We start from the raw sequence: 14,201 nt of genomic DNA, 5'->3' as shown, positions 1-14,201 counted from the left end.
GCCAAGTAGTACTGATTTTCAGCACTGAAAAATGAGAAGAATACTGATAGTTTCATGTAAAATACTGATTTCTTAAGTTTCAGCTTTACATGTGGTCCTATGGTATTCTTTGAAAATACTGATTTTCAGCTTTAGAAAAATTTCTGTGAGGAAATCAGTATTTTCAGAAAAATACTGTAATGTTCTTTTTCTGGTTGGCAGCTCTGCTGTGAAAATTATTTTTGAGTAGCTCTTCGCTCATTGATTTTAGTCATCAACATAGGGTAATCAGTTTTCTTAACTCTTTACATCTGTGTACACCTTAGGTTTAGAAATACATGTAAATGGAAGGGTGCATGTGGTGAACTAAAGATCAGGGGGGTGTTTCACAAAGATTTAAGTATGACTTAGAGTCGCACTTAAATGTCGACGCGTACACGATATAAACAACGCGCAATCTTATTGATCAATACGCAGTAGTGCGCGTCCTCTTGGCATGATCTGACCAATGCTGTCATGCCTTTTATACAGTGAGCAACTAGGCATTTAAGTGCGACTCTAAGTCATACTTAAATCTGTGTGAAACACCCCCCAGATTGGGCTTCTTGGTTGAAAGTAGAAATCTTGCTTATAACTAAAACATAACGGCCCAAATTCACAAAGGTGGTTTTAAAATCATTGGTTGAACCCATGGTTTATGTAGATTTCATGTATAAATTATGCTTATTTACCGCGTACATTTAAAATTCCTATGCTGATGCGCGCTTTTGTCCCAGTGCGCCAAATTGACGCCTGTTGTCATGGTTAGGTACGCTTTTTCAATCACGAGTCCACTATTTGAAGAGTTGACTCATTAATTCAAAACATTGGGCTCATGAATAAATTAGCGTATTCAAACATGGCAACGGGCATCAATTTGGCGCACTGTGACAAAAGCGCACATCAGCGTTGGATATGTTTTGATATACATGGTAAATTAGTGTAATTTACATGTATACTGGAAATCTGCATAAACCATAGCTTCAACTGATGGTTTAAAAAAAAACACCTTGGTGAAGTAGGGTCAAAAGATTTCTTGCTTTTTAGCTTTCAGATAATTTTCATTTGCTTTTTCTTTATTTCTTGGTGATTTAATATCTACTACACAGGCATATATTCTATAAAATAAACAGAACCACATACACATTGCTTTAAACCACTGCCAAAGCACAAGATTATTTGATGCGACTAGCAGCTGCTAATAATAGACAAGCTTGAGATATGCGGCACAGGGAAAAATGTTGCCCCCAAATTGTCAATTTAAATAGTTCTGGAAAATCTCCTCATGCCAATCCTTGTTGCTATTTTATGCAATAAGTTGTGTAAATTTGCACCCAGAAAAAAAATTGCCTGATGCGACTCCACTTCTCTGACGCATTATTTGAGAAACTTAACTTTTATGTGCATGTACAACACAGGGAGTGGTGATTTTGCAAGCTCATAACAATATGTTTTTGTTCCATTAAGCATGGCATAACAAAACAGTAGAAATTTTCCTAATAGTCTTGTGAGGTTTGACTGCCCTCTGTGAAATAATAAGATACTATAAAGTGCGTATTGAGACCTGACGTCGTGAAAAGATATGCAATGGTTTGAAGTGTCAACTTTATAAGCAACTTAATGGCAAGATGGCAATTCTATTCAGGCAAATAAGGTGTTAAGCTGATGCTGGCCCATACTGCTGTTGAAGAAGAGGGGCCCGTTGACCTCCAAAATTTTCAAAGAATGGATATTCTGCTTTAAAATCATTGTATACATAAACATCTTTCCTTGTCACTGTTGCAATGCTCTCATCCAAAATCAGGAAAATGTTCCTAATCTGTTGCATTTTCCTGCTCTTTTTTAATAAAAAAAAAAATCATCATCACCAATAAAGTTAATTTTCCTTTTTGATTGATGATTTTCGGCTTAAATGTACTTGAAAAATTATTGATTTTGCTTAGCTGCTTCCTTGCAAAATTTGAGAGAGTGTGTTCACTACAAACAATGGCAGCCCCCTTTATTTTGTTTTTAGTTTCTTTGGCTTGTGATATCACTTTCTAAAATGTCTATTAAGATTAATTTTAGATGGTTTTGTACAGTGTATTTAGTAGAATAAATGCCATTTTAAATTTTCCTAGAACTAACTTCATTTAGCCCTTGCAGTAAGCCTATGGGAGTGTATGGCACTTTTGTTTTCAATCGCTTTCTGGTAATTAAGAAATTTCTAGGGCAGCAAGAATGAGGTGATGACCCAAGGTGTTTTTTTTTTTTTTTTTGCCTTGGGGCTGCTTGCATTCAATGGCCCTTATTCTGAATGCAGGTTTAATTCTCTGGTCTAAAATTTTTTTGAATTATGGATAGCTAGTTGTGACACTTATCTCTAACAGTAGAGGTGCAATTTGTCAGGCACATGTGGTGCCCAATTTTAATCATTACTATCTGGAAATAACAAAATAGTTTCCTTCACCATTAAAACATGAGGAAAGAGTCAAGTAAAGATATACCGGCATTGAAAATGCAACTTGTACATTTTTGGCACTCCATAATTTTAACACCGAGTTAGGCGATGGTCTAAGTTAAACCTGACTTCAGAATATAAGCCACTGTATAGTTTAGTTCTTCTCTTAGATACGTGTAGATCTGTAAATTCTCCTGAAACTACTTAATCCTGTTAAACATAATCATTTCAATGCATCATTCTGTGAACAAACTCCTTTCCTACCCCTACCTTACCATGCTACCCCACCATGCCCCACCCTAGGAGCTAAGTCAGAGGTCAGAGCAACCCAGGGGATTCCGCTCCAACTGTCTGTCGTCATGGGAACCACACACTCCACCCCTAGTCCGAACAGTGATGGGGCTGACCCCACTGGGGCCCAGCAAGGGTCAGTCTATAAAATGGCATGCTCCCCATCAGCTAACCCATGTCATTGTGTATAGCACTGATCCCGTTGTGTGTTTGTATTGATGTACTTAATGTTAATACATGTCCCACACATAGATATTGATGTCAGTGACCACCCATGCAAACCCCAAGTGTGTTTAATATTGATTAATGTACCCCATGTGCACACTCACTTTTATATATGTCCCACTCATAAACATTGGTGTGGCCATCAATCTAATTGGATAATGTAATCAGTAACTAAGTCCATTTGTACATTTCCAGTAGCATGTTTATTCATTACCAACAAAATAAGATAGAACTTCAGGTTCTTCATGAGGTTTTCAGGAAATAGTCATGAGGATTTGAATGTTCATTTCCATGTTTGACCTGCTGGCAGATAGTGTTTTAAAGCCAAAGGAAATTCATGTAGGGAAATTTTACATAAGGAATTTATTTATCAAAAAGAAAATTGTTTTTAAGGAAATTATAGATGAGGAAATTGCAAATGAAATCTCTATGAGACTTCAAAATAAAGCAACTTTCTGTCAGTAACTCAAACATGTAACCTACTACCATTCATGAATACATAAGGTCACATTTTTCCTCCATCACTTCTAATTGTCACACCTAATACACTATCCCATAGTCTGCATTATCCATATTAATTTTTGCACATTTATTTTCATGTTCTTCTGTATGTAGCAGTAGCAATCGATATGTAAGTATGAATGCCATAGTCGGTTTTGACACGTGTTTGAGATTTTGTTTTCAAATTGTTGTTTATATTTTGGGCAGATTAGAGGAAGTCGTGTTGGGGCATTGTTTTGATTTTGTATTTTATTGTTATAGTTGTGTTATTTCCACTCTTATGGATATGAATTTATGTGTTACTGAGTTCTGCTATCAATCTATTTCTATATGAGCATGAGCAGTTGAAAATCATTGGATGTGCACTGGAATTGTCCTTTTGAAATCATTGGAAATGAGCATGATTATTAATAATAACAAACATGCTTGTTTTCACATTCAAAGACTATTACGACGAAGGGTTCAGTCACATTTTGTATTTTGCAACGGGTCAAATAGTAGTCACATTTAGTGCACAGCAGACAACGTAATTGAGGCCTTCTCACTTGTAGATTAATATAATATACAAGTCGTGTCACCTTGTCTATGCAGAAGTTTCTTTATTGAGTTGAATATCACAAATTACAACATGTAGTACACTGTATATGCCAGGCCAGGGGCCGTTTCATAAAGCTGTTCGTAAGTTAAGAGCGACTTTAAGAACGACTGGTGAACCTTTCTAATGCGCTACAATCACGAATGAACATTTGATGGTCAATATCATTTACCACAAGAAAGGTTCACCAGTTGTTCTTGAAGTCGTTCACAACTTACAACTCCAAGCAGCTTTAAGAAACACCCACCAGCTTATGACACCTTTTTTAAAAAATGATTATCAGTGATTTGCGTACCTATCTATTTAAAAAAAAAAAAAAGGCCATTTGTGAATAAACTTTTCTTATAGCTAATAATGAAATGTGGTTAATGCAATCGATTGTAAAAAAAAATTATTCTACGACATTTGACTTGTAAAAAAAGAAAAGAAAGAAACTAGATGTTCTATGACATAGCCCAGTTTTGTGTTACTGCACCTTGCATATTTATTTTCATTCCAGGCTATACATGTATGTTCATACTATATACATATAAGTATATACATGTATGTATTCATGTGTGGTCATTATGCAGGGAAATGTTGCTATATATATCTGAATGAAATTCATTCTAACACACTCAGCTGTACAAACTGTAATACATGTACAGTGCACCTACACAGTCAGTATAACTGTTTAACACATCATTGCTTTTCATGCTCAAATGTTATCACTATTGCGTGATTCAAGCACGAATCGTTTTGAAAACCTACTAACTTAAAATACACCCCAAAATTTGTTATACTATTTAATACATCACATTAGTATCACTCACCAAATGCCCCTTTCATTGCTTTTATGCACAAGTATTATCTTTAATGAAGTGATTCATGATTGACTAGAAGAAATAATCAGTTGTCTCACAATGTATCAAATGTACATATAGTTGGAGAGTGACATTTCGTCTGCAAGCTGCTAGATTTTGTCTGGCAATGAGCAATGACGCTGCTGGGCACGGGTTATATAGCGTTGGGGAGGGTGCCCGCGTGCCCAGCTGCACGCTATTGTCTGGCTCCACTCGGGTGTGAGCTGTGCTGTGATTGGCTGAAGCCATCGGACAATCAGTGATCACGCCGTTGCTTGGCGCCCGCTAGTGCGTGCACCACACAAGCGTTCTGATTTGCCGATGCCGCCGGCCAATCGGTGTCCGCGCTGGTGTCAGACACCAGCTGGTGCGGGCGCCGCGTGCTTTAAACGGTGGTTGCTGTATGGGGTTGGATGGTAGGTAACCATTCATCAGGGATCTCAATGCCGTTCCAAACGGATCTGAATCGCTTCCTTAACTCTTTGTCTGCCGTGCACGGAATCCCCTATTGCCGGATTAATTCTGTGGACCCAAGAAATAGGTGCTTTGGATTTGCTTACGTAGTTTACAAGGCTGTAACTTTTTTATGCTTTTCCTACAGAAAAATGTTATCAGTAAAGTTGTAGAGTATGAAATAGGCTATTGATGTATATTCCATAGACATTTACTCATGTTTAGAAGATATATCTCTGATCAATGGAAACCTATATGTTTCAATTGGCAAACTATAGTACATGCTATTCATTCCCAGATTTTTACCAAATATGAGAACAGGCTACTTATAACCCCTTTGGCAAAGAATAATAGTGCAGGCCCAATACTCTAAGCCTATGCTATTTGTTTGAATAGCAAGGCAGGAAGTGCAGCTTAGCTTTTGTGATTGAAAGCATTGTTGAAATCTATATAATCGGATTGACGTGAGATTTGTGCTGATCGGCGTACTTGGCGAAGCAGCAAGTGTGCCAATCGGCGAACTTGGTGGGCAAAGAGTTAATGTGCCGCATATATCAATGCTTATCACTAGTGATGCAACTGACCTCATCCCAGTTTGGTGGATGATCGGAGTCCCAAGTATGTTTTGCCACAGTAGAGCTATCGGTGCGCCTTAGCTGAACACCATGGTGATGTTCTTTCACCCGTTCCCCAACAGGTCTACCAGTCTCACCAATGTAGACCTTGTCCCAGGTTGAGCATGGAATCTTATAAACAACCCCGTCGCGTCTGCCTGGGATTGGGCAGTCTATCGGACAGACCAACTAGCTGTGGATGATGTCAGACTAGAATATAATTTGGATGCCATGCTTCTCCAAGCGCCGGCGGGGAAGATGCACGATACCATCAACAACCAGGATTACTATAGGGGAATTAAATTGCGCAGGCTGTTCAGACGGAACTCTCTTCTTTTTAGCGATGCGGTTAACAAAAGAACACGGGTAATCATTACTAGAAGAGCCTAGGTGACGTGTTGCTTCTCTGTAGCTGTGTAGTGGGGCTTAGTGATGATGCCCGAAGCTCTGTCATAAAGACACTTCACTATATAACCCATGCACAGCAGCGTCTTTGCCTGACGAAGTCTAGCAGCTTGCAGACGAAACGTCGCTCTCCAACTACGTTTGATAGATCGTGACACAACTGGTAACTTCTTCTACTCATTCCTTCACCACGATGAACCTCTTCCACTTCATCGAAGTGATTCATGCACAATTTGTTTTAAAAAGCCTAATAACTTTGATATACAAGTTTGAGTGTGATCAGAAAAATGAATAGTGTTGGGTCTTCATCCTAAAAGATTTTTGTTTGCAGAGAGAACATGCAGCCTTTACACTAGATGTTGTTATATGTGCACAAAGTGAAGTCTCTATCAGATGCTGTGTACTGTGTTGACCAATCCTTAAACTTTTTTAGATTTCGGCACAATTTTTTTTCCTGTTGAAGAAATTAAATTGATTTTCCGGAATTAAATTGTGGCTGTGTACATGTTGTTTTAAGGCCACCACACACCTCACGACCTGACTGGTATGCGACCGAGTGAGGGGAAATGAATCTTTTGCCATAGCAACTGAGAATATGCGTTTACTACTGCGTATGTGCGTTGTTTATCATATACGCGTCATACAGCTCTGTTGTCTGATTGGCTGGAAGTTGCATGAGCTTGCGATCCAGTCTTAAGGATTTGACACGTCAAATCCTTCCGATTTTCCTTGCGACTTATCTCTGACCGGTTTGCGACGCTCAAGCTGACAAGAGCTGTGACGTCACATCTCCCCTCACTCAGTCGCAAGCCAGTCGCCGACCAGTTGGGTCGTAAGGTGTGCGGTGGCCTTTAGAAAGATGAGTTATTGTGAGAATTTGGTCAAAACTCAGCTCTTTTGCTCTGTTGTGAAAGCTTTTCCTTTGGAGAGGTTTGCATACGATGCATGCATGCAGTGGCGGACCGTGACACAGAGGAGACAAAGCATTGGGGGGCACGGCATTGTTCACAAACAATGCAGTGCCCCCCCCCCCAATGCTTTGTCTCCTCCGGGTCATGGTCCGCTACTGCATGCACGTATAGGAATTTGAAAAAAATTTATTTCTGATTTCAGTCAGACTGTTTTGTTGATTTTCAGTTATTCTTTAAAAATGTCTTATGCTTTGAATAACAAAATGCACCATTAATGTAATAACAGTGTATAAAGTTTATGCATAAGTGCTATTTTCAGGGTTTTTTAAGCTGAAATCTAAGATTTTGTTCATATATTAATTCTGTCCAAGCAACTTCGAAAGTTATCATCACAAATCATAAGGCTGATACCAAGTTAGTTAATGCATGAAGATAATAAAAAACAAGGCAAATTTTCTTACTCAGTTTGTTCTTTGAGTTGTGTTCTTGTGGTTTTTCTTTGATTTGTTTCTATATTTAAAAGGGGGCAAAATAGTGGTTAAAAAAAAATGTGATGCATTGGAGCATTGTTTATTGTGCATTCGTTCGTCACATGAACTAGTATCACCCCCCCCCCCCACACACACACTTAAAGAGAAATGCCAGTAGTTGCAGTTAACACTGATTTCATGAGAAAGTCTGTAAAACCAGGCTTAATTGTCAGAATATCATCGAGGATCTAGATCTGGTACAGTTAAATAAACTAAACTTTGTGAAATCTTGAAATCTATGCTGAGAAACGTTCACACTGAAGATCTTCAACACAGATAGGCACACGTGGGACAGTGTATAATTATTGCTGGAATAAAGACCCGATGGAAGTGGCCGAATCCGCGCTTATTTTGCTTATTTCTCAGCAATTACACAATTTCTTCCAGAATCCTTTGGCACATATTTTTTATTCATACAAACAGACACTTGGGTGGTCATTATATTAGATTCTGTAAAAAGTAATTTTGAGATCGTTACCAAAACTGGAATTTATCTTTAAATGAAATATTTGTGGCCCCTAACATGAAGCTTTGCAATTGATAGTGGGACCGATTTCTAAAATTGATTGCATTGTCTATTGTGTATGATCAATTGCAAAAACCAGTTTTACAATCGATGACTGAACTTTGTGTTACAGGGCTCTGTAACACCTTTCCATGCCTAACATAGGTGTACGTGTATTGAACTATGTAGGCAATAGTTGATCATTCGTTTCATGTTATTTTTATCTTGATGAACAGCCAAGCGCAAATCATCGCCAACCCCGGTTCATCTATCACCCCAGTCAAGAAAGCTGAACCCTTCTTCATGGCTAGTGAAGTACTAACACAGGTAGGTGGACAATGATGGATGGATGGATGGATGAATGGATGAAGATGGATGGATGGATTAGATAGATGGATGGACGGACGGACGGATGGACATAGATCTTCCATCCATTTTACTGGGCATGCCCTGAATTAAAAAAAAAAATCTTTTGAGCAATTGGCATTTATCAGATGTTCTTGTACGGTGACAATGATTATACAGTTAAGAGTCATTTTATTTCCAATATTGAAAGTTTCCCCAATGTAATACAGCAGTTACAAGGAATTTAATGTTGAAAAATTCTTATTTGTTCATTTTGATTTCCTAATATTTTCTTAGCCCCAACTGAAAGGACATATCAAGGATTCCCTAGAAAACGCCCCTAGTGAGAGTGCATTCATGTCTCCTAGCTCCCAGAACTGGCCCAAGACTTCCCCTCAGGCTAAGAACCATAACTGCACCACGGAAGCCACGCCTATCTCAGACCCTGCCCTCTACGCCAAGCAGAACATCACTCCTAGCTCTCACCACTTTAAGAAAGCCCAGGACTTCTACGGTGGACGAAGCTCGCCTTCTCCTTCACAGCCAGAGCGCCATCCGAGTCCCGTCAGCATGGGTTCGGCCGCGAGACTCCAGGCAAAATACGGAAGGAAGAGCGCATCTGCAGTCCATTCTGGGGAAACTCAGAGGAGCTACCGAGGATCCTTGAAACCGGCAAGCCGTAGTGTGGATCCTAACAACAACAATAGCAACACAGGGATGAGCACTAGCACCGATGATGCAGGTAGCAACGGTATCCAGTCGACCTCTGAAGACATCGGTGATGATGGTAAGGCACTCCTACCTGATCAAACCAGCTCTGATTCTAGATCAGAAAGGATTGATGGGGATTATTACTACTCTGAAGGAATTCCTTCAAATGCCATTGAAGCAGATGGGGTGCAACGCAACAAAGGCCTCACCATGAACTCGTCAGTTGAAACAAAACTTGATATTGCCTCTAGGGATATCAATGCTAACGGACAGAAAGTGACGGCAGGGCAGGAGAAGGACTACACCAAGGGAACCATGAGCACACATGCTCGGCGATTAGACAAGAAGGCTGAGCTCAAACACTTAGAAAAATCTTTAGAGAAGGATACTGCTTTCACCAGCTATCCTGACGATGTTCCGTCTGAGGGTGACCTACGAGTTGCTAGTAATGCATCAACACATCTCAACAAACAGTCTTATAAGGTTACTCTTTCACAAAGTGCCACTGGTCACACTCACCCAACACAGGGATATTCACAAATCACCCCTCGTTCTAGAATGGACTCTACCAGTCCCTTGCAGAGATCACCAAGACTGCTGGACCGCTCCACTATCCAGAGGGGTGTGGATGGTTCACTGCATGTGAGGAAACCTACTCCAAGAGAAAGGGTCAAGAGTGGTTTAGCCACAGCACAAGATTTACAAGACCTTGGCAACGGTGACGTCTCTGAGCTTGATGTCCTGATATCCATGGATGACAATCCTTACAGGGTTACGCTTGAACAAACTCCAGATACCCTCATCAAAGAAACCAGCCCACAACCCTCTGCTAGAGTCACCAAACCAGTGACCTCTGGGATTTACGCCCCTCACTCTCCTCGCGGTCGGGTTACAGATCCTAAACGTCCGCTCTCCTCGAAGCGTCGGGACGGTAGCAGCCCTCGTCAGCCTGACGCCCATTCTGACAACCGAGGTGATCCTCATGCCCTTCAGTACTTCTCTGTGTCCAAGTTGTCTCTTCAGAACCGTGCCTTCGAGAAGAGTCCTCAGCCGACACCAAGATCACCCAGTAGTAACCTCCATGATGGTGCAGTTGTGTCAGATCATCCACATGGGACCAGACCAGGTGCTCATAGACCGAAGACACAGAACAGTAACAAGGTAAGAATTCATGTGGGATGATCTTGCATATGCGGACAGGAAAGAGAATTAGATTATAACTGGGTTAGAAGAACTTGATAGAGCTGTTTGTAAGATGCATGTATGCAGAACTTTATACACAAGTGATATCCAGTCTTTGTGCTAAAATAAGTTACCCCTAATCTTCCTGTTCTTAGTGTTAGAGGTGCTTTTTATACTACATCAAAATTTTAGAAATATTCAATTTTCCATGCAGATGATAATGTTTCTGAATTTTCTCCAGAGTACATTTTGTGATATTGTGTGAGTCTGAAGTAAACATAAAACCTACAATCAGCTTTTTTACTTCCTAATTTATGATACTGTGAATGCCCTCAAGTATATTGCAGGGGCCGCGGAAGGGGGGCTTCGGCCCCCCCCCACTTTTTTCCAAAACCGTGTACAAAAACGTAAAAATGACCATATGATTGTGATTTTTTGCCTTGTCAACCCCCCACCCCACCGTTCCTTGGCCCCTGTTTTGCACCCCCCCCCCCCCCCTCTCTTTGTACCTCTCCACCTTGTCTCCCCCTTTCTCTCTTTCAACTTTGCCAAGAGTGTCACTGTTGAGAGGACATGCTGCAATATGACTGTTATTGCTGTTGCTTGATCTCCTTTTAGACTACAGCAACGGGTGGACGAGGAGGAAAGGGAAAGAGATCCCCCCGTCCACAGCCTCAGAAAGGACAGGATTCACCCCATGTGGTTGTCACTCAAGGAGGCTTCATGGGACACCGGACACAGCCAGGACATCTCAAAGTACACTATTCCAAGAAGAAATGAGATCCATTGGGATTGGGAACAGCCAGGGCATTTCAAAGGAGAGTATTTCAGGAAGGAATGAGATTCATTAGCAGTGTGGCATTCAAGGAGGTGTCATGGGACATCGGACTCAGTCAGGGCATCGCAAAGGACAGTATTCCAGAAAGAAGTGATATCTGATAGCATTTATGGATTCAAGAAGGTGTCATGGGGCATCGGACTCAGTGAGGGCATCTGAAAGGACAGTATTCCAGGTGGATGTTTCATAAAGTTGTTTGTAAAGTTATGAATGACTTTACGCACGACTGGAACATGTTCTTAGGTCATAACTCAATTACATAAGGAGATCACGTAGTACAACAAAGGATCACCATTCGTGCATAAAGTCATTCGTATCTTACGAACAGCTTTATGAAACACCCACCTGGAAGGAATGTGATACAGTAGCAGTGTGGCATTCTTGGATGTTAAGGTTTCATGGGACACCAGACCCAGCCAGGCAAAGGACAGTATTCCCAGAAGAAATGAGACAGACAGAGAGGCACAGCAACATAAAGAGAAACAAGGGGGTGGCAGTGATCTACTTGGCTTCATAGGACACCTAGTTAAGTGCCTAGCAAGTACATATGAATATTCAAACAGCCTAAGTATGATGTTGTAGTTTGTGCCCTCATTTCATAGAAGTGGGACTTTTGAAGGACCTTTGAGAGACAAAACATTGTCAAGGTCTTACAGCAGTCTCCAAGATCACTGAAATTTTTCAAAGAATTCTGAAAGACTGATTGATACTTCTTGTCTTACTGGGCATAGACTAGTCCTATAGAGATCTTTCAGTCATCTTTCAGAGATCTTTTATGCAACAAGTGATCTTTCATAATTCTTTCCATGGACTTTTCCTGGTCTTTCAGTGATCTTTTAATGAACTCTCATGAGTCTTTCAGCGATCTCCGCAAGTCTTGAGAGACTGTCAAAAGATCTTGGAAAGACTAATAAGAACTTTGAGAGTTCATCAGGATAGACTGCTGAAAGACCTTCAAAAGACCATTTTCCCAAAAGACCGCTGAAAGACTATTTTGAACAGTTTTGAAAGGTTTTGGAGATCATGGAGACCACAAAGACCACTGAAAGATAAATCGGGGGGCGTTTCATGAAACGACTTGTCAGACATTTTATCCCATTTTATCCGACAGTTACCATACGAACAGTGCCTCTCAGCCAATCAAAATCATGGAAAGATGGCAGATCTGACAACTTGCCAGAATCGTATAAGACCTCAGAGATCTCTGAAAGTTCATTAGAAGACCTTTGAAAGATCAAGCAAGTTTCATGGTCTTACAGCGGTCTTTCAGATATCTTGCTCTCTATGTAATGGGGGTTTTAAAGAATAGCAAAGGAAAACTAAATGAGGAGAAATCTTTTAAGATACATGTATTATCAGAATCCTATTTTCCCAGTGTGCCATTGAATGAAATATGGCTGAGCTTTAAATTTGGCTGTGTGATTTTTTGTTAGCATCAAAATCAGAAACAAGAATGATTTTGATCCTTCTCATCTCATTGTTCTCGTTTTGGGTAGAAATGTTTGAGTTTCATGAAAGTGGTTGCTGTGAAAAGTGATCAAAGTTTTCAACATTCCAGAAATTGACAGATAAATCACTATGCTCTAGCCCTGGCAGTAGAGTCACCCCCCCCCACGCACATTCCAATGTTTACCATATTATGTGAATGCATCTATGCAAGCATGATTCCAGGAAGTGCCAGACTGGCGTCAAAGGGGAAGTTCACCTGACGAAAAGTTTGTTGGAAAAATTGCAGAAATATAATTTAAAATATTGGTGAAGGTTTGAGGAAAATCCATTAAAGGTTAAGAAAGTTTGAATTGAATTTGGGGTTTTGGATTTGTGGCATCATAAACAAGCAGCTGCCCCATGTGTTATGCAACATAAAATGCATGAATTTCAATTTTTTTAATGGTTTGTGATGACCTTTTTTTTTGTTTTCGTTTTAAGAACGGGGGTGAAATGATTTGTCTATTGATATAATGGAGGTTTAGTAAAACCATTTTCAATTAATAAACAGATGCGTACTATACCAAGACGATGATGCATGCATGGGTATACATGATATTTAGTAAATACTTTGAATGCACAAATAGTTTCATATGTTGGTTTTCGACGGCTTTCCATAGTTATAATTAATTGGATCACTTGTAACCCTTAGTAAGCCAGGGACCTGATATTATACAAATAGCGAATAAGCATGAGTGCGATAGTGCGAGATTTCGCATAAGGTGAAAGAAAGATGCTCTATTCAACGAGGTGTTTGCGGAGTTGAATAGTGTTCCTTTCTTTCACCAAATTCGAAATCTCGCACCATTGCACGAATATGAATTTCTTTTTTTTTTACGAATATGAATATTCGCTGTTTGTGTTGTACAACGCCTCGGAATCTAGTGAAAAATATGAAAGAATAAAAATCCCTGCAGTATTCTATGAAAAGGGAGCAAAAATAATGGAAGCGAAGAGCACATACAATGTAACCTTGGGCAGCATTGCACATTTAGCCAGCAGGCTTATATGCGTATTGCACCTTTATTTTTACTGAGCGCACTTAATTAAATTGTATTGTGACATCACCTCCTAAAGCTGTGCAACGGTCCCGGGGGGGGGGGGGCCACTTACATTGACGAGTGGATACCATGCGCGACCAAAAAATACGTAAAAAGGATGTCTTTTACACGATAGGGCACGTTATGTACGTAACGTGATAAGGGTGTCAAAAACGCAAAAATAATGAAAAAAGGGTATCTATTTCACTAGGAAAATTACGTGTTTAGGGTCGAATTTGCGGGGATGATGAGACAAAATTAAAATGT

At 40.0% G+C, this 14,201-nt stretch overlaps 1 protein-coding gene across 4 annotated transcripts in view; it reads left to right on the top strand.

Annotated features, from left to right (window-relative positions):
• LOC121421098 overlaps positions 1-12,515 on the top strand; it is a 60,077-nt gene extending 47,562 nt beyond the window's left edge. For 3 of the 4 annotated variants that reach the window (XM_041615716.1, XM_041615717.1, XM_041615715.1), the window contains 4 exons: positions 2,762-2,885; positions 8,567-8,657; positions 8,973-10,547; positions 11,187-12,515. In XM_041615716.1, coding sequence (XP_041471650.1) covers positions 2,762-2,885; positions 8,567-8,657; positions 8,973-10,547; positions 11,187-11,348 — 1,952 coding nt within the window. In that variant the 3' untranslated portion in view covers positions 11,349-12,515. Of the gene's footprint in view, positions 1-2,761; positions 2,886-3,589; positions 3,606-8,566; positions 8,658-8,972; positions 10,548-11,186 lie in introns of all 4 variants that reach the window. The other variant, XM_041615718.1, reaches the window with a different exon arrangement.
• Positions 12,516-14,201: the final 1,686 nt, after the last annotated feature.

Source organism: Lytechinus variegatus, chromosome 9 (genome assembly GCF_018143015.1).
Source record: "Lytechinus variegatus isolate NC3 chromosome 9, Lvar_3.0, whole genome shotgun sequence".
Taxonomy (NCBI): Eukaryota; Metazoa; Echinodermata; class Echinoidea; order Temnopleuroida; family Toxopneustidae; genus Lytechinus; species Lytechinus variegatus.
The sequence above is the reverse complement of the archived record's forward strand: the minus strand, read 5'-3'. Positions and strand labels throughout refer to the sequence as shown.